This window comes from Lissotriton vulgaris, chromosome 10 (assembly GCF_964263255.1).
Source record: "Lissotriton vulgaris chromosome 10, aLisVul1.2, whole genome shotgun sequence".
NCBI classification, from domain to species: Eukaryota; Metazoa; Chordata; class Amphibia; order Caudata; family Salamandridae; genus Lissotriton; species Lissotriton vulgaris.
This window is the reverse complement of record NC_141698.1, coordinates 1140316925-1140337261: the sequence shown is the minus strand read 5'-3', so window position 1 is coordinate 1140337261 and position 20337 is coordinate 1140316925. Positions and strand designations below refer to the sequence as shown.

Genomic DNA, 20337 nt, shown 5'->3' with positions numbered 1-20337 from the left:
GTTTCATGATTACAGTGGTCAATCGTTAACAGATGATACGGGTAGGCATCTGTTTGTTGATAAGTATGTGGCCAATCTCCTACCGGAGATTGCAAAGCGGTTAAAAACGAGTGAAAGTTCCTGGACCACGGCGACCCCTGTGTCTTTGTTAACTATGGCTCAGTATTATGAGCGGCAGGAATTAGAGGCTAAAGAAAGTGTAGATAAGAAAACGAAGGAATTGAAAACGAAGGTGATGTTGGCGCAGGTTCGCGGGGCGCAACCTAGAGGGAATGATAGAGGCAGGCGAGGAGGGGGTAATGCGTCGTACGGTCGTACTGACATTGCGGAGGACCAATGTGCATATTGTAAGGAATTTGGGCATTGGGCTGAAGATTGTCCAGTGCTTCGTGAGCAACGTAGTCAGCGTGGTCGTGGAGGTGGAAGGTTGAGGAATGTTTATTCAGGAGCAAGAGGTGGCGGAAGCGATCGTGGTAGGTTTGAAGCGAGGGGCCGTGGTCAGGATGAACGAAATACTTTTGACAGACGTAATCAATATCAGATATCGGAGGGTGAGAATGTGGAACATCAGGATTATGTGCATGCGTAGGATTGCGTAGGATGGGGTACGGAATCAGTTGAAGTGCCAGTAGATCAAAGAGGTGCATATGTATCAGCGGGCATTTTGGGTTCTACTGATCAGCTTTTAGTTGACACAGGAGCTACTCGTAGTGCTTTGTCCAAAAACTTGGTTCCAAGGGCTCACCTGTCTGGCGAAACGATAACATGTATAGGGTTTGATGGCACACCCTCTCCTAGCCCATTATCACAACCTCTTGCACTTTGCATTGACACATTTTTCAGCTTTTGCCCATTCTTGTTGTCACCGCACACTCCAGATAACATTATGGGCATTGATTTGCTTAAATACTTTCAAGCAACGATACGCTGCGCTCCTGAAGGAGTGCGGGTTATTTTGAACGACAATTCCCCAGATTCAGACAGATTTTGTATAATGAAGGAAATTGAAGCATTAGCCTCTCTCCCACACACGTTGTGGGCGACCTCAGATACGGATGTGGGACAGATGCTTATTCCACCTATTAGAATTATTGTCAAGGAGGGAGTACTTTTGCCACTTGTACCACAGTATAAGATCTCTAGGGAAGGTGAAATTGCCCTGACGCATATTGTTCAGGATTTGATCATTGCAGGAGTAGTGGAGGAAGTTCCCTACAATGTCTGTAATAGCCCTATTCTTCCGATCCTTAAGAAAGACACTGACGACAAAGTCTATCGATTTATTATTGATTTGAGAGAAATTAACAAAATTGTCATTCCTCAATATCCGGTGGTGTCTGCTATCACGACATTGCTTACATTGGTACCTCCAACAGCAACTACCTTTTCTGTCATTGATCTTAAAAACGCATTCTTTTCCATTCCCATCCATCCTGACAGCAGATACTTATTTGGCTTCAGGTTAAATAATAAATCGTATAGATTTTGTCGTTTTCCTCAAGGTTACACTGAAAGTCCTAGCATCTATAGCCAGGCTTTGAAAAGACAGCTTGACTCCTTTGAATTGCAATCCGGAGTAGCCCTTATACAGTATGTTGATGATCTCTTGTTGGCTGCAGACACCTATGCTCAATGCGAGGAGAGTACGCTTGCTTTGCTTTCCTTTTTGGCTCAGAACAATCATAAAGTCTCTAAGAAAAAGCTACAATACTGTAGACCCAAAGTGACCTACCTCGGTCATCTTTTGTCTAAGGAGGGGCGTGCATTAACATCAGATCGAATTCAGGCGATTTTAGACACACCAGTCCCCCGCACTCAGAGAGATGTACGCGCCTTCATAGGACTAACGTCCTTTTGTAGACAGTGGATTATGGGGTTTTCGCACATTATCAAACCTTTGTTAGCGTTACTGTCCAAAACGACACCAATGCCCCTTGAATGGACAGATGAATGTCAGAATGCTTTTGAACAATTGAGACAGGCCCTTTGCTCTGCACCCGTGTTAGGTACACCAGATTACACAAAGATTTTCACATTGTACGTGCACGAGAAAGATGGGTGCGCGTTATCAGTGTTAGTGCAGGCACACGGGGACAAGCAGAGGCCATGTGCGTACTTCTCAGCCCTTCTTGATCCTGTAGCACGAGGGTTACCTGGGTGTTTTCGAGCAGTTGCAGCAACAGCAGTAGCTATACGGCAGAGTGAGGGAATAGTTTTATCGCACAAACTGTTGGTGCTAGTTCCCCATGCAGTAGATGCCCTGTTAAATCAAACGAAAACACAGTATCTCACGAGCGCACGTTTAACAGGATATGAGCTTACACTTCTGGCGCCACATATCACACTGAAAAGATGCGCTACCCTGAACCCTGCCACTTTATTGCCCTATCCGGTCGAAGAGGGCCAGGAGGAAAAACATCATGATTGTGTTTTCCTGACTGAGGAACAAACAAAGGGTCGTGTCGACTTACAGGATATGCCACTTCCAGATGTGGATGGGGAACTGTGGGTTGATGGATCGTGTTTGAGGCTGCCAGATGGCACGACTTCTGCAGCATATACGATCACGACGCTTAAGACAGTGGTAGAAACAGCACGAATACCTCAGAAATCAGCCCAAGCAGCGGAGCTGATAGCCTTGACAAGAGCCTGCGAACTGAGTGCTGGCCTATGTGTGAATATCTACACAGACAGCCGGTACGCCTTCGGAGTAGCGCATGACTTCGGCTTACTCTGGAGAGAGCGTGGGTTTCTGACCTCTCATGGAGTACACATTATGCATGGAGAACTAGTGCGTGATCTCCTAAACGCGTTGCTTTGTCCAAAGAAAGTAGCGATAATAAAATGCAGTGCACATAAAAAAGTCACTGACAAAGTGGGACAAGGCAATGCCTTTGCAGATAGTATAGCAAGACAAACAGCTATGTCTCGAAATGACTCCCCCATGTATGTAGCGAAGTCGCAGGCCAAGCGATGGCATGATGCTAGAGCGGAGATACTAGATATCCAAAAATCAGCGACGGAAGCAGAACTTGTGACATGGGCAAAAGAAGGGGTACTGGATGACGAGGGTTGTTGGAGGAGTAAGGACATGGAGAGATGGAAATTGCCTGCAGCTTACTTGCAGGCGATGGTCCAGATGACACATGGGCTGGCACATGTGGGGGCTCTTGCAATCACTCGATTGTTAACACGAGTTTGGGAGCATCCTGAGATTCCCAATACTGCTAAGAGAGTAGTGCAGACTTGTTTGATATGTTTACAGCACAATCCTGCAAAAGGGACGCATACTCCGAAAGGAGGGTTCGTTCCACCTTCCGCACCATTCGAGGTACTTCAAATGGATTACATCCAGATCGAGCGTTGCAATAACCTTAAGTATGTCTTAGTGGTGGTGTGTGCTTTTAGGAAATGGGTTGAGGCCTTCCCCACGAAAGATAATACAGCTTTGACAACAGCTAAGGTTCTGCTCAAAGAGTACTTCCCTCGATTTGGAGTTTGTAAATTTTTGTGGAGCGATAATGGTCCTCATTTTGTCGGGAAAATTGTGGAGTATGTACTAAAGGGACTGGGGATCCAGCAGAAGTTTCATGCTGTGTTCCACCCTCAGTCGGCAGGTCTTGTCGAGCGGTACAATGCCACGTTGAAATTGAAACTGGCCAAGATTGTGGCGTCCACGTCATTGAAGTGGCCGGATGCCTTGCTGCTAGCATTACTCTCTCTTAGATCAGTGCCTCACTCTCGAACTGGCCTCACACCATATGAAGTGGTGTTTGGAAGGCCTATGAACATATGGGGAGTTGCTAAGCCGCGATTGTTACATGATGTGCCTTGTATAATGATGAGCGATTATTTGGCACGATTAACAAATGATTTGTTTTTTATTCACCAACAGGTTCGAGAAGCGCTCCCTGACAATTCTATTGGAGAGGCTCATAATCTCCGTCCTGGAGATTACGTGATGATAAAGTCGTTTGAGAGAGCGAACAGCTTGGAACCGAGGTGGCGTGGCCCCGAGCAAGTCCTCTTGGCGACTCGAACGGCTGTGCGAGTGACCAACAGGAAGCGGTGGGTGCATTCAACTCACTGCCGTCGCGTCTCTCCGGACCTGGTGAATCCTACTGTGTTGTCTGACTACAAAGAGATCTTGGACAAAGAGAAGAGCCCAGCTGTAACGTCGGCCGAATCTGAGGGAGCCTTCCCGGACCACACTGTTTCTGGACGACAACGCTACGATCTGCGGCCAAGATAGGGAGAAGATTTTTTTTTGTGCGAGACTGGTTGGTTACCGCTCTGGGGTTTGTGAAACGGAAGCCGGGAATCTCAAGGGGGGGGGATCAGTTCTGCCAAGAGTAGCGACACCCGTCTTGACCCCGGAGAAGAAAACAACGGCTACCTCGGAGCTCAGCACTAACGTTTTTTTTTAGTTGTATATTTGAGACATTGTGAACTCTTTTGAACTATGGCGCCTTCTGCATCACGAGACAAGAGAATTCTTGGTGCTATCTTGTTCGTACTGACAATTGTGGTGATAGCAGTAATAGCCTGGGTAGTCGAACTTGTGGTGCCTGTACGAGAACATTTGCTGCCGACTACCCCGGCTCCATCTGAACATTTTCACTTCACCTTACCCTATCATGAAGAACGGCACCGACAGACTTACTTGAACAATAGCTTCATTCAAATCTTGCATCATACTCACAATATGACGAACACTTCTAACTGTTGGGTGTGTGGGATGTTGCCTGGGCATCAGAAGAAAGGGGGCACACCGCTCATCCCACTCCCGTTTTCTCATAATGGTTCCTGCAATGCTTGGTATACTCTTTTATTCACTCTACGATGGCCAACAAAAGGGGGGGTGCTTTTCCGTTTAAACAAGATATGCTATCATGATCGGGACGGCTATCCACAAGCTGAGGGTACTCGATTTGAATGGGAAGAGTACCGCCCTGACAACGTGTCTGCACCCCGAATTTACAGCAATCAACGAAATATTAATATGTCCAGTTCTCATGTCATTAATGTTATAGATACTAAGGCTGATCTCTGTATACGTAATAAAGGTACAATCCCAGTTGGGAAAAGTGAATGTAACACCACACTTACATTTGACAGTCCGAATGGCATATCATTTGTGGCATCCCGAAATACATACTTCATTTGTGGTAATAAAGGCTATCATCAGCTCCCGTTAGGATGGCTAGGTACATGCTATATTTCTTTTGTATTGCCCCCTGTATTCATTGCCCCACCAATGTACCATAATGATTACGTCTTATATCACGATTTTGTGTTAAATAGAGTTAGACGTGCTGTGGTTTTGGACGATATTGACCAGACTGATACTGCCTTACAACAATATGTAGATTTAAATTTGGGATTGTTTTCCTTTGTGGGGGCTGCTTTGAATAGTCGGAAAATACGACGACTGACCCGTGTTGTTGAGGCTGTAGCTAATGATACCGCTTTTGCATTGGGAAATATCACAGAAGAACTTCAAATATCTAGGATTGTCACGCTCCAGAACCGGATGGTTCTAGATGTTGTTTTAGCTGATCGAGGGGGGGCATGTAGAATTATCGGAAGTAGTTGCTGTGTTTATGTGCCTGACAATTCACCATCTGTATATGATGCTATTTCGAAACTGCACAAAATCGCTGCTGAAATACACCCGGACAATGGTACATGGACCCTTTCGGGGTGGTTCTGGTCAATGCTTAGTACTTGGGGCTGGAAGCTACTGACGATTTTATGTATCATAGTTGGGATGCTATTCTTTGTGTGTTTATGTATACAATGTGGCCCTCCCTTATGTTCTATGTGTTTATCAGCTTGTATTCCAGCTAGACGAATTCTTGCCCAAAAGGAATTGATGCTTCATAAAGAAGTAGCTCAAATAATGTCAATTGATATCGAAGATGAGTGTCCCGACTACGTCCACTATGAGGTAGCTTCAGCTAAACGCTAAAAGGGTCGTCTGTCGTAATCTGACAATGACTGGGTTAGCGCTTAGCTTTGCTACACGTTATTTCCCTCAACTTGGCCTTACTTGAAAACGCCATTTTGTATGCTATGGCGGCCATTTTGGGGAATGAGCGGCCTCGTGGTCAGCATGCCCTTTAGTCCTTTGTCCGTGCCAATGACCACTCAAGTTTGCCCAGCAACAGGCTATTATTAGTAACTGTCAAGCCTGTACATGCGCAGTTCCAACTGACCAGTCACCCCTCAGGAATGTTCCGCCAAACTGACCAGTGGTATTGTAACCCCTCCCATGAGTTGGCTGTGCTCCAAAAATGACCATATATGTACCTAAATTCTGTAACCTTGTACCGCCTACCTTTTTATTACCTGTAAATTGTATAAAAGAAGGACTCACATCAACGTTCGGGGTGATACTTCTTGCATTGCCGAAGGATGCTGTAGGAATGTACCACCACCCCATGGGGTCTTAATAAACTTGTCTTTTGTACTTTTCAGTTTCCGTGCCAACAGTTCTTTTGGTGTAAGTGGGTATTTCTGCGGAGCATGTAGGCCTTGGGAACCCAATACCACACTAGTAGATAAGTCCTACGTCAAACCTATAGGATATATTATTCCAATGCGCAGAGCCTATTGGCAATATAGGAACTACACTACAGTGGCACACACATGAACACTCAATTCCACCCATCCACTCAAAAGTGCGCACACATACTCACATCCATTTGTCCACATGCACACTGACACACATATCCTTTCACAAGCTCACACATACACCACCACCTACCCCTGCACCCATACACGTACACATTCATTCATACACATAAACATGCAACATTCAACAAACTCTTGCCAGGCTGCGAGGCTGGCATCCGGTGGCTAGGGGAGAGTCAAAAATTCCTTGGTGGCTCCTGCAGGGTTCGGGGAAAGGAAGGGACTGCTGGAAACATCTTACCGACTCCTCTCATATCAGCCAATAAGAGGAGGCCCTTTCCCTGCTGCTCACAGGGTGGAGTGGGGTCAGTGGGACTTTCTGATCCCACCCCACTATGAAGGGCACAAGTCTTATGAAAAGAAGTGGTGGGACTGACCAACTTGGGCAGTATGCAAGTGACATTATGACACGTGCCAGATAACTCCAGATAACTCTGGAGGTTAACGCATTTGTTGGAGAGATCTGTGTTTTGTGTACTCCCAAATTTGAATCAAAGAAGCATAGAAGATTAAACAAAACATAATCATCCAGTGTTCTTGGGAGGGGGGTAGACAGGACAGGGCCTTTAGGGATTGTTGAACCTATATTTTGTTGCTTCCTTTTCCGGGTTTGTTATTCATGATATCGCAGCCCATACAGTGTGCATCTTCTATAATGTTGTGAGCATAAATGTACCACTTTATTATGTAATAATGCTCTGATATGTGTATGTGATAACATATTTCAACTGAACATGCAATAAAATATGTTTACAAAATAAAGGTCTCCTGCAAAGCACATCCTGTAAAATGCAGATGACAGATTTTTATTTTATGTAGATAGGTAAGTGGATTACTGCTTTCAACTCAGAGATCCTTTTGTTACTTGCAGTTCATAAATTGTAATCCTTCTAGTGGACCACAGTGAGGTATAAAGGGCATTTGATTCCTCCACCTTGTAACCCTGTCTCATGTAACTCATATGGAACATTGATTTGCACACTTACGTGATTTATATGGAATGGATAATGTATATGTTATGTAAAGCGCTAAAATACTGCTTTGGGTTGAGTAGCGCTATAAAAGAAATAAAATAGTGCTATTTAAATTATTTGTGTAAATACTGGGACAGACAAACCCATCTGACATTCTTACAGTACATGGCCTATATATGAAGTGACTGAACAAAGTAAACATCTGCCTCTCTTAAGGACCTGTGAAGAGATACAAGCTGTGTGCTTTTGTTTCCTTGCATTTGCATGTAAGTGTGAGGTTCCAGTCGATAAGCAATTAAAAGGAGGCCTGGTGGGCCCTTAACTTCTGCCTTTGTCTTACGTCCCGGATGGAGGTGAAAAAGAAGCCCCCTCGCTGCCTGCACGTTCCTGCAGGGAATGGGTAGCAGACAACGTGCAGGAGCTGCTGAACGTGTCCTGGTGTCTGAAAATTATACTGGGACAAGTTCAACATATTTCTGTGGGTCCCAACGTCTTGGCAGGGGGGGGCGGCATCCACCCTGTGAAAATAATGGGTGGGCGCTGTGTACCCGCGTGTTTCCCGACGCATGCCCTAACCTCTATGTAACAAGGCGTCACTGATGGAGGTCGGCCTGGGGCACTTCAGGGCTGAAACCTGAAGCTCCGAGGTCTGTTCCTCTTAGTGATGCCCTCCCTCGTCATGAGGGGGAGGACCTCACAGGGCTTCAAGGTGCTCATAAGGCCACGCCCTCAAGGCTGAGAAATGTTCAGCTCATCACACCTTGGCTCACACTGCCAGGCGCCTACACATTAGAACATCTGCCTGGCTGCCTGACCTTCATATGGTGAACGTCAATCAGGCTCACCTTTGCTCACCTGACGCACTATCATCATGCTTTGAAAAAGAGAGGGGGCAGAGCCAGGAGCCCTTAATGGGGGGCCGTCCCTGTCTAAACGTGGTCAAGGAATACCTGTGCTTCCTACAGCTAATGTGACTGGCAGAAGCTAGTCAGCACCCGCTGGGAATGGTCCTTACAGAGGTCCTTGGTGTTATTGATTAGTCTTAGGATGTCCAATCATGATTGCTAAACAAACATGATGTTTCAGCAATAAGATTGGCCACTCGTTCAACCGATCAGAAATTGTCCAATGACAAGACGTGAGCCAAGCACAAAAGCTGTGCCATACACTGCCTGTGGTTTGTGTCCAGGTGGCTATATCGCAGTGGTTCATGAACAGGCACAGTCAGGTGTTTTCAAGTAGTTGTAACGGGAAGAACATCCCCTGGACAGGGGCACTTGATTGTGACTTCTAGGCACTAAAGAGAAAAATAAAGCATTCGCCACAAAAGTAAGTATGAAGGGTTTTAAAAATGTGCAAAACTGGAGCATATTGGAGACGACCTTTACATTGCGGTCATCACATCGCAATGCCATTACAACTTGGCTGTACCAACAACTGCTTTGTTACAAGGCAGTCCCATTACTACGCAAGTCATTACATTGACTTGCAGTAGATGGCGCGCTGACATTAGGAATAGTCTAGTTTACTATCCCAACACCTTCCCTACTGTTGCGTAGGCTGGAGTTGGAAAAGTAAATTATACATTTCTAATGTCAGCGCGCCATCTACTGCAAGTCGATGTAATGACTTCCGTAGTAATGACGTTGCATGGTAAGAACGCGGTTGTTGTATCGACTGTGTTGTAATGTTACACAATGTAATGACTCATGTTGTAACGAGTCATATTCGAGCAAATGCGGTTAAAGTTGACACCAAGATAGTGAGCTGGATTGGGAAGTGAAGGATGCTGGGTAATATAAACAAATCAATAAAGCTGAAATACATCATTGACAATAATCGCTGTCTGGGGGATCACTGTAGGTTTGTAAGCTGCATTAGTACATACAAGTCCGCTGTGCTCCTTTACAGCTTGGCTAGTACACCATAACAGGGTTCTGATCCCAGTGTGGCGCAGCGGCCAGGGCGGCTGACTTCGGAGAGTGAGGCTCACTATTCTATTCCCAGCGCTGGAGGCAGATCAGTTCAGCATCATGTGACTCTGGGAAATAGATCACTTAATCTCCCTGACGGCCCCCAGCGCCTTGAGACGTTTACGGGTGATTAGTTTGTGCTTTACAAAAACCGGGGTATTTTATCTCATTCAGGCTTCATGGCGGAGTGTCCAGTCTATGGGAGGAAATTGATGCCATACTGTGACCGAAGACGTGGATGAGAGGATGAGACTCCCAGGTGGGATCAGTAGCGGGGTCCAGGCCTGGACCCCGCTCCTCCTCTTGTCCACTATGGACAGTCCTGACCTCACTTGGTGGCAGACTTAATTTTGTTGATGGCGTAGGGGCTGGAGTCCTTGGGAATCCAAATGTCATCCTTGGCTTTCCTCCCAGGATCCGCCACCTCCTCCAGGGCGGCGGTCAGCTCCGGGCTGAAGATGTTGGCGGAGGCGCGGTAGGAGCGAGTCAGCCGAGGGAAAGAGGTGTCCGAGGAGCTGTCGTAGTGGTTGATGTCTTCGTCCTCGCTCCCATGGTAGGGTTTCAGCCCGTTGAGCTGCAGGCTACTGCCCATGCCTGGACCCATAAACGCGCTCTGAATGTCCTGAATAAAGGCCATTTTAGGGGTGACAACACAAAGCAGGAACACCAGTCCCACAGACACACCACAGAGGAAATAGAGTCCGACCTTCTCCGGCAGACCTGCAAAGAAACAAGAGTGATTAAAGATGGTGACGCAATGACATCAAGCAAGGTCCATCATCTCTTACTTCTGTAAACCATTGAAGATCTTCACCCCAAACATGAACAAACCTGGGTATCACACGGCTGACCCCATCACTGAGACCATCACCCAAACATGATCAAACCTGGGTATCACACTGTTGATCCCATCACTGAGACCATCACCCAAACATGATCAAACCTGAGTATCACACTGCTGCTTCCATCACTGAGACCATCACCCAAACATGATCAAACCTGGGTATCACACTGCTGATCCCATCACTGAGTCCATCATCCCAAACATGATCAAACCTGGGTATCACACTGCTGATCCCATCACTGAGTCCATCATCCCAAACATGATCAAACCTGGGTATCACACTGCTGATCCCATCACCGAGTCCATCACCCCAAACCTGATCAAACCTGGGTATCACACTGCTGATCCCATCACCGAGTCCATCACCCCAAACCTGATCAAACCTGGGTATCACACTGCTGATCCCATCACTGAGACCATCCTCCCAAACATGATCAAACCTGGGTATCACACTGCTGATCCCATCACCGAGTCCATCATCCCAAACGTGTTCAAACCTGGGTATCACACTGCTCATCTCATCACCGAGTCCATCACCCCAAACCTGAGCAAACCTGAGTATCACACTGCTGATTCCATCACTGAGACCATCACCCAAACATGATCAAACCTGGGTATGACACTGCTGATTCCATCACCGAGTCCATCATCCCAAACATGATCAAACCTGGGTATGACACTGCTGATCCCATCACTGAGACCATCACCCAAACATGATCAAACCTAGGTATCACACTGCTGATCCCATCACCGAGTCCATCACCCCAAACCTGATCAAACCTGGGTATCACACTGCTGATCCCATCACCGAGTCCATCATCCCAAACATGATCAAACCTGGGTATCACACTGCGGATCCCATCACTGAGTCCATCACCCAAACATGATCAAACCTGAGTATCACACTGCTGATCCCATCACTGAGTCCATCATCCCAAACATGATCAAACCTGGGTATCACACTGCTGATCCCATCACTGAGACCATCACCCAAACATGATCAAACCTGGTTATCACACTGCTGATCCCGTCACTGAGTCCATCACCCCAAACATGATCAAACCTGGGTATCACACTGCTGATCCCATCACTGAGTCCATCACCCCAAACATGATCAAACCTGAGTATCACACTGCTGATCCCATCACCGAGACCATCACCCAAACATGATCAAACCTGGGTATCACACTGCTGATCCCATCACTGAGACCATCACCCAAACATGATCAAACCTGGGTATCACACTGCTGATCCCATCACTGAGACCATCACCCAAACATGATCAAACCTGGTTATCACACTGCTGATCCCATCACTGAGACCATCACCCAAACATGATCAAACCTGGGTATCACACTGCTGATCCCATCACTGAGTCCATCATCCCAAACCTGAGCAAACCTGAGTATCACACTGCTGATTCCATCACTGAGACCATCACCCAAACATGATCAAACCTGGGTATCACACTGCTGATCCCATCACTGAGACCATCACCCAAACATGATCAAACCTGGGTATCACACTGCTGATCCCATCACCGAGTCCATCACCCCAAACCTGAGCAAACCTGGTTATCACACTGCTGATCCCATCACCAAGTCCATCACCCCAAACATGATCAAACCTGGTTATCACACTGCTGATCCCATCACCGAGTCCATCACCCCAAACCTGAGCAAACCTGGTTATCACACTGCTGATCCCATCACTGAGTCCATCACCCCAAACCTGAGCAAACCTGAGTATCACACTGCTGATCCCATCACTGAGACCATCACCCAAACATGATCAAACCTGGGTATCACACTGCTGATCCCATCACTGAGACCATCACCCAAACATGATCAAACCTGGGTATCACACTGTTGATCCCATCACTGAGACCATCACCCAAACATGATCAAACCTGAGTATCACACTGCTGCTTCCATCACTGAGACCATCACCCAAACATGATCAAACCTGGGTATCACACTGCTGATCCCATCACTGAGTCCATCATCCCAAACATGATCAAACCTGGGTATCACACTGCTGATCCCATCACTGAGTCCATCATCCCAAACATGATCAAACCTGGGTATCACACTGCTGATCCCATCACCGAGTCCATCACCCCAAACCTGATCAAACCTGGGTATCACACTGCTGATCCCATCACCGAGTCCATCACCCCAAACCTGATCAAACCTGGGTATCACACTGCTGATCCCATCACTGAGACCATCCTCCCAAACATGATCAAACCTGGGTATCACACTGCTGATCCCATCACCGAGTCCATCATCCCAAACGTGTTCAAACCTGGGTATCACACTGCTCATCTCATCACCGAGTCCATCACCCCAAACCTGAGCAAACCTGAGTATCACACTGCTGATTCCATCACTGAGACCATCACCCAAACATGATCAAACCTGGGTATGACACTGCTGATTCCATCACCGAGTCCATCATCCCAAACATGATCAAACCTGGGTATGACACTGCTGATCCCATCACTGAGACCATCACCCAAACATGATCAAACCTAGGTATCACACTGCTGATCCCATCACTGAGTCCATCACCCCAAACCTGATCAAACCTGGGTATCACACTGCTGATCCCATCACCGAGTCCATCATCCCAAACATGATCAAACCTGGGTATCACACTGCGGATCCCATCACTGAGTCCATCACCCAAACATGATCAAACCTGAGTATCACACTGCTGATCCCATCACTGAGTCCATCATCCCAAACATGATCAAACCTGGGTATCACACTGCTGATCCCATCACTGAGACCATCACCCAAACATGATCAAACCTGGTTATCACACTGCTGATCCCGTCACTGAGTCCATCACCCCAAACATGATCAAACCTGGGTATCACACTGCTGATCCCATCACTGAGTCCATCACCCCAAACATGATCAAACCTGAGTATCACACTGCTGATCCCATCACTGAGACCATCACCCAAACATGATCAAACCTGGGTATCACACTGCTGATCCCATCACTGAGACCATCACCCAAACATGATCAAACCTGGGTATCACACTGCTGATCCCATCACTGAGACCATCACCCAAACATGATCAAACCTGGTTATCACACTGCTGATCCCATCACTGAGACCATCACCCAAACATGATCAAACCTGGGTATCACACTGCTGATCCCATCACTGAGTCCATCATCCCAAACCTGAGCAAACCTGAGTATCACACTGCTGATTCCATCACTGAGACCATCACCCAAACATGATCAAACCTGGGTATCACACTGCTGATCCCATCACTGAGACCATCACCCAAACATGATCAAACCTGGGTATCACACTGCTGATCCCATCACCGAGTCCATCACCCCAAACCTGAGCAAACCTGGTTATCACACTGCTGATCCCATCACCGAGTCCATCACCCCAAACATGATCAAACCTGGTTATCACACTGCTGATCCCATCACCGAGTCCATCACCCCAAACCTGAGCAAACCTGGTTATCACACTGCTGATCCCATCACTGAGTCCATCACCCCAAACCTGAGCAAACCTGAGTATCACACTGCTGATCCCATCACTGAGACCATCACCCAAACATGATCAAACCTGGGTATCACACTGCTGATCCCATCACTGAGACCATCACCCAAACATGATCAAACCTGGGTATCACACTGCTGATCCCATCACTGAGACCATCACCCAAACATGATCAAACCTGGGTATCACACTGCTGATCCCATCACTGAGGCCATCACCCAAACATGATCAAACCTGGGTATCACACTGCTGATCCCATCACTGAGACCATCACCCAAACATGATCAAACCTGGGTATCACACTGCTGATCCCATCACTGAGACCATCATCCAAACATGATCAAACCTGGGTATCACACTGCTGATCCCATCACTGAGACCATCACCCAAACATGATCAAACCTGGGTATCACACTGCTGATCCCATCACTGAGACCATCACCCAAACATGATCAAACCTGGGTATCACACTGCTGATCCCATCACTGAGACCATCACCCAAACATGATCAAACCTGGGTATCACACTGCTGATCCCATCACTGAGACCATCACCCAAACATGATCAAACCTGGGTATCACACTGCTGATCCCATCACTGAGTCCATCACCCCAAACATGATCAAACCTGAGTATCACACTGCTGATCCCATCACTGAGACCATCACCCAAACATGATCAAACCTGGGTATCACACTGCTGATCCCATCACTGAGACCATCACCCAAACATGATCAAACCTGGGTATCACACTGCTGATCCCATCACTGAGACCATCACCCAAACATGATCAAACCTGGTTATCACACTGCTGATCCCATCACTGAGACCATCACCCAAACATGATCAAACCTGGGTATCACACTGCTGATCCCATCACTGAGTCCATCACCCCAAACCTGAGCAAACCTGGGTATCACACTGCTGATCCCATCACTGAGACCATCACCCAAACATGATCAAACCTGGTTATCACACTGCTGATCCCATCACTGAGACCATCACCCAAACATGATCAAACCTGGGTATCACACTGCTGATCCCATCACTGAGTCCATCACCCCAAACCTGAGCAAACCTGAGTATCACACTGCTGATCCCATCACTGAGACCATCACCCAAACATGATCAAACCTGGGTATCACACTGCTGATCCCATCACTGAGACCATCACCCAAACATGATCAAACCTGGGTATCACACTGCTGATCCCATCACTGAGACCATCACCCAAACATGATCAAACCTGGGTATCACACTGCTGATCCCATCACTGAGACCATCACCCAAACATGATCAAACCTGGGTATCACACTGCTGATCCCATCACTGAGACCATCATCCAAACATGATCAAACCTGGGTATCACACTGCTGATCCCATCACTGAGACCATCACCCAAACATGATCAAACCTGGGTATCACACTGCTGATCCCATCACTGAGACCATCACCCAAACATGATCAAACCTGGGTATCACACTGCTGATCCCATCACTGAGACCATCACCCAAACATGATCAAACCTGGGTATCACACTGCTGATCCCATCACTGAGACCATCACCCAAACATGATCAAACCTGGGTATCACACTGCTGATCCCATCACTGAGACCATCACCCAAACATGATCAAACCTGGGTATCACACTGCTGATCCCATCACTGAGACCATCACCCAAACATGATCAAACCTGGGTATCACACTGCTGATCCCATCACTGAGTCCATCACCCCAAACATGATCAAACCTGAGTATCACACTGCTGATCCCATCACTGAGACCATCACCCAAACATGATCAAACCTGGGTATAAAACTGCTGATCCCATCACTGAGACCATCACCCAAACATGATCAAACCTGGGTATCACACTGCTGATCCCATCACTGAGACCATCACCCAAACATGATCAAACCTGGTTATCACACTGCTGATCCCATCACTGAGACCATCACCCACACATGATCAAACCTGGTATCACACTGCTGATCCCATCACTGAGTCCATCATCCCAAACCTGAGCAAACCTGAGTATCACACTGCTGATTCCATCACTGAGACCATCACCCAAACATGATCAAACCTGGGTATCACACTGCTGATCCCATCACTGAGACCATCACCCAAACATGATCAAACCTGGGTATCACACTGCTGATCCCATCACTGAGTCCATCACCCCAAACATGATCAAACCTGAGTATCACACTGCTGATCCCATCACTGAGACCATCACCCAAACATGATCAAACCTGGGTATCACACTGCTGATCCCATCACTGAGTCCATCACCCCAAACCTGAGCAAACCTGAGTATCACACTGCTGATTCCATCACCGAGTCCATCATCCCAAACATGATCAAACCTGGGTATCACACTGCTGATCCCATCACTGAGACCATCACCCAAACATGATCAAACCTGGGTATCACACTGCTGATCCCATCACTGAGACCATCACCCAAACATGATCAAACCTGGGTATCACACTGCTGATCCCATCACCGAGTCCATCACCCCAAACATGTTCAAACCTGGGTATCACACTGCTGATCCCATCACTGAGTCCATCACCCAAACATGATCAAACCTGGGTATCACACTGCTGATCCCATCACTGAGACCATCACCCAAACATGATCAAACCTGGGTATCACACTGCTGATCCCATCACCGAGTCCATCACCCAAACATGATCAAACCTGGGTATCACACTGCTGATCCCATCACTGAGACCATCATCCAAACATGATCAAACCTGGGTATCACACTGCTGATCCCATCACTGAGACCATCACCCAAACATGATCAAACCTGGGTATCACACTGCTGATCCCATCACTGAGACCATCACCCAAACATGATCAAACCTGGGTATCACACTGCTGATCCCATCACTGAGACCATCACCCAAACATGATCAAACCTGGGTATCACACTGCTGATCCCATCACTGAGACCATCACCCAAACATGATCAAACCTGGGTATCACACTGCTGATCCCATCACTGAGTCCATCACCCCAAACATGATCAAACCTGAGTATCACACTGCTGATCCCATCACTGAGACCATCACCCAAACATGATCAAACCTGGGTATAAAACTGCTGATCCCATCACTGAGACCATCACCCAAACATGATCAAACCTGGGTATCACACTGCTGATCCCATCACTGAGACCATCACCCAAACATGATCAAACCTGGTTATCACACTGCTGATCCCATCACTGAGACCATCACCCAAACATGATCAAACCTGGTATCACACTGCTGATCCCATCACTGAGTCCATCATCCCAAACCTGAGCAAACCTGAGTATCACACTGCTGATTCCATCACTGAGACCATCACCCAAACATGATCAAACCTGGGTATCACACTGCTGATCCCATCACTGAGACCATCACCCAAACATGATCAAACCTGGGTATCACACTGCTGATCCCATCACTGAGTCCATCACCCCAAACATGATCAAACCTGAGTATCACACTGCTGATCCCATCACTGAGACCATCACCCAAACATGATCAAACCTGGGTATCACACTGCTGATCCCATCACTGAGTCCATCACCCCAAACCTGAGCAAACCTGAGTATCACACTGCTGATTCCATCACCGAGTCCATCATCCCAAACATGATCAAACCTGGGTATCACACTGCTGATCCCATCACTGAGACCATCACCCAAACATGATCAAACCTGGGTATCACACTGCTGATCCCATCACTGAGACCATCACCCAAACATGATCAAACCTGGGTATCACACTGCTGATCCCATCACCGAGTCCATCACCCCAAACATGTTCAAACCTGGGTATCACACTGCTGATCCCATCACTGAGACCATCATCCAAACATGATCAAACCTGGGTATCACACTGCTGATCCCATCACTGAGACCATCACCCAAACATGATCAAACCTGGGTATCACACTGCTGATCCCATCACTGAGACCATCACCCAAACATGATCAAACCTGGGTATCACACTGCTGATCCCATCACTGAGACCATCACCCAAACATGATCAAACCTGGGTATCACACTGCTGATCCCATCACTGAGACCATCACCCAAACATGATCAAACCTGGGTATCACACTGCTGATCCCATCACTGAGACCATCACCCAAACATGATCAAACCTGGGTATCACACTGCTGATCCCATCACTGAGACCATCACCCAAACATGATCAAACCTGGGTATCACACTGCTGATCCCATCACTGAGTCCATCACCCCAAACATGATCAAACCTGAGTATCACACTGCTGATCCCATCACTGAGACCATCACCCAAACATGATCAAACCTGGGTATAAAACTGCTGATCCCATCACTGAGACCATCACCCAAACATGATCAAACCTGGGTATCACACTGCTGATCCCATCACTGAGACCATCACCCAAACATGATCAAACCTGGTATCACACTGCTGATCCCATCACTGAGTCCATCATCCCAAACCTGAGCAAACCTGAGTATCACACTGCTGATTCCATCACTGAGACCATCACCCAAACATGATCAAACCTGGGTATCACACTGCTGATCCCATCACTGAGACCATCACCCAAACATGATCAAACCTGGGTATCACACTGCTGATCCCATCACTGAGTCCATCACCCCAAACATGATCAAACCTGAGTATCACACTGCTGATCCCATCACTGAGACCATCACCCAAACATGATCAAACCTGGGTATCACACTGCTGATCCCATCACTGAGTCCATCACCCCAAACCTGAGCAAACCTGAGTATCACACTGCTGATTCCATCACCGAGTCCATCATCCCAAACATGATCAAACCTGGGTATCACACTGCTGATCCCATCACTGAGACCATCACCCAAACATGATCAAACCTGGGTATCACACTGCTGATCCCATCACTGAGACCATCACCCAAACATGATCAAACCTGGGTATCACACTGCTGATCCCATCACCGAGTCCATCACCCCAAACATGTTCAAACCTGGGTATCACACTGCTGATCCCATCACTGAGTCCATCACCCAAACATGATCAAACCTGGGTATCACACTGCTGATCCCATCACTGAGACCATCACCCAAACATGATCAAACCTGGGTATCACACTGCTGATCCCATCACCGAGTCCATCACCCAAACATGATCAAACCTGGGTATCACACTGCTGATCCCATCACTGAGACCATCATCCAAACATGATCAAACCTGGGTATCACACTGCTGATCCCATCACTGAGACCATCACCCAAACATGATCAAACCTGGGTATCACACTGCTGATCCCATCACTGAGACCATCACCCAAACATGATCAAACCTGGGTATCACACTGCTGATCCCATCACTGAGACCATCACCCAAACATGATCAAACCTGGGTATCACACTGCTGATCCCATCACTGAGACCATCACCCAAACATGATCAAACCTGGGTATCACACTGCTGATCCCATCACTGAGACCATCACCCAAACATGATCAAACCTGGGTATCACACTGCTGATCCCATCACTGAGACCATCACCCAAACATGATCAAACCTGGGTATCACACTGCTGATCCCATCACTGAGTCCATCACCCCAAACATGATCAAACCTGAGTATCACACTGCTGATCCCATCACTGAGACCATCACCCAAACATGATCAAACCTGGGTATAAAACTGCTGATCCCATCACTGAGACCATCACCCAAACATGATCAAACCTGGGTATCACACTGCTGATCCCATCACTGAGACCATCACCCAAACATGATCAAACCTGGTTATCACACTGCTGATCCCATCACTGAGACCATCACCCAACCATGATCAAACCTGGTATCACACTGCTGATCCCATCACTGAGTCCATCATCCCAAACCTGAGCAAACCTGAGTATCACACTGCTGATTCCATCACTGAGACCATCACCCAAACATGATCAAACCTGGGTATCACACTGCTGATCCCATCACTGAGACCATCACCCAAACATGATCAAACCTGGGTATCACACTGCTGATCCCATCACTGAGTCCATCACCCCAAACATGATCAAACCTGAGTATCACACTGCTGATCCCATCACTGAGACCATCACCCAAACATGATCAAACCTGGGTATCACACTGCTGATCCCATCACTGAGTCCATCACCCCAAACCTGAGCAAACCTGAGTATCACACTGCTGATTCCATCACCGAGTCCATCATCCCAAACATGATCAAACCTGGGTATCACACTGCTGATCCCATCACTGAGACCATCACCCAAACATGATCAAACCTGGG

At 47.3% G+C, this 20337-nt stretch overlaps 1 protein-coding gene across 6 annotated transcripts in view; it reads right to left on the bottom strand.

The window, feature by feature from the left end:
- Positions 1–7354: 7354 nt before the first annotated feature.
- Positions 7355–20337, bottom strand: part of LOC147689474 (protein eva-1 homolog C-like) — a 178829-nt gene continuing 165846 nt past the window's right edge. For 5 of the 6 annotated variants that reach the window (XM_086942247.1, XM_086942246.1, XM_086942248.1 and 2 more), the window contains one exon: positions 7355–10363. In XM_086942247.1, coding sequence (XP_086798373.1) covers positions 9972–10363 — 392 coding nt within the window. In that variant the 3' untranslated portion in view covers positions 7355–9971. The remainder of the gene's footprint in view (positions 10364–20337) is intronic. The other variant, XR_015300730.1, reaches the window with a different exon arrangement.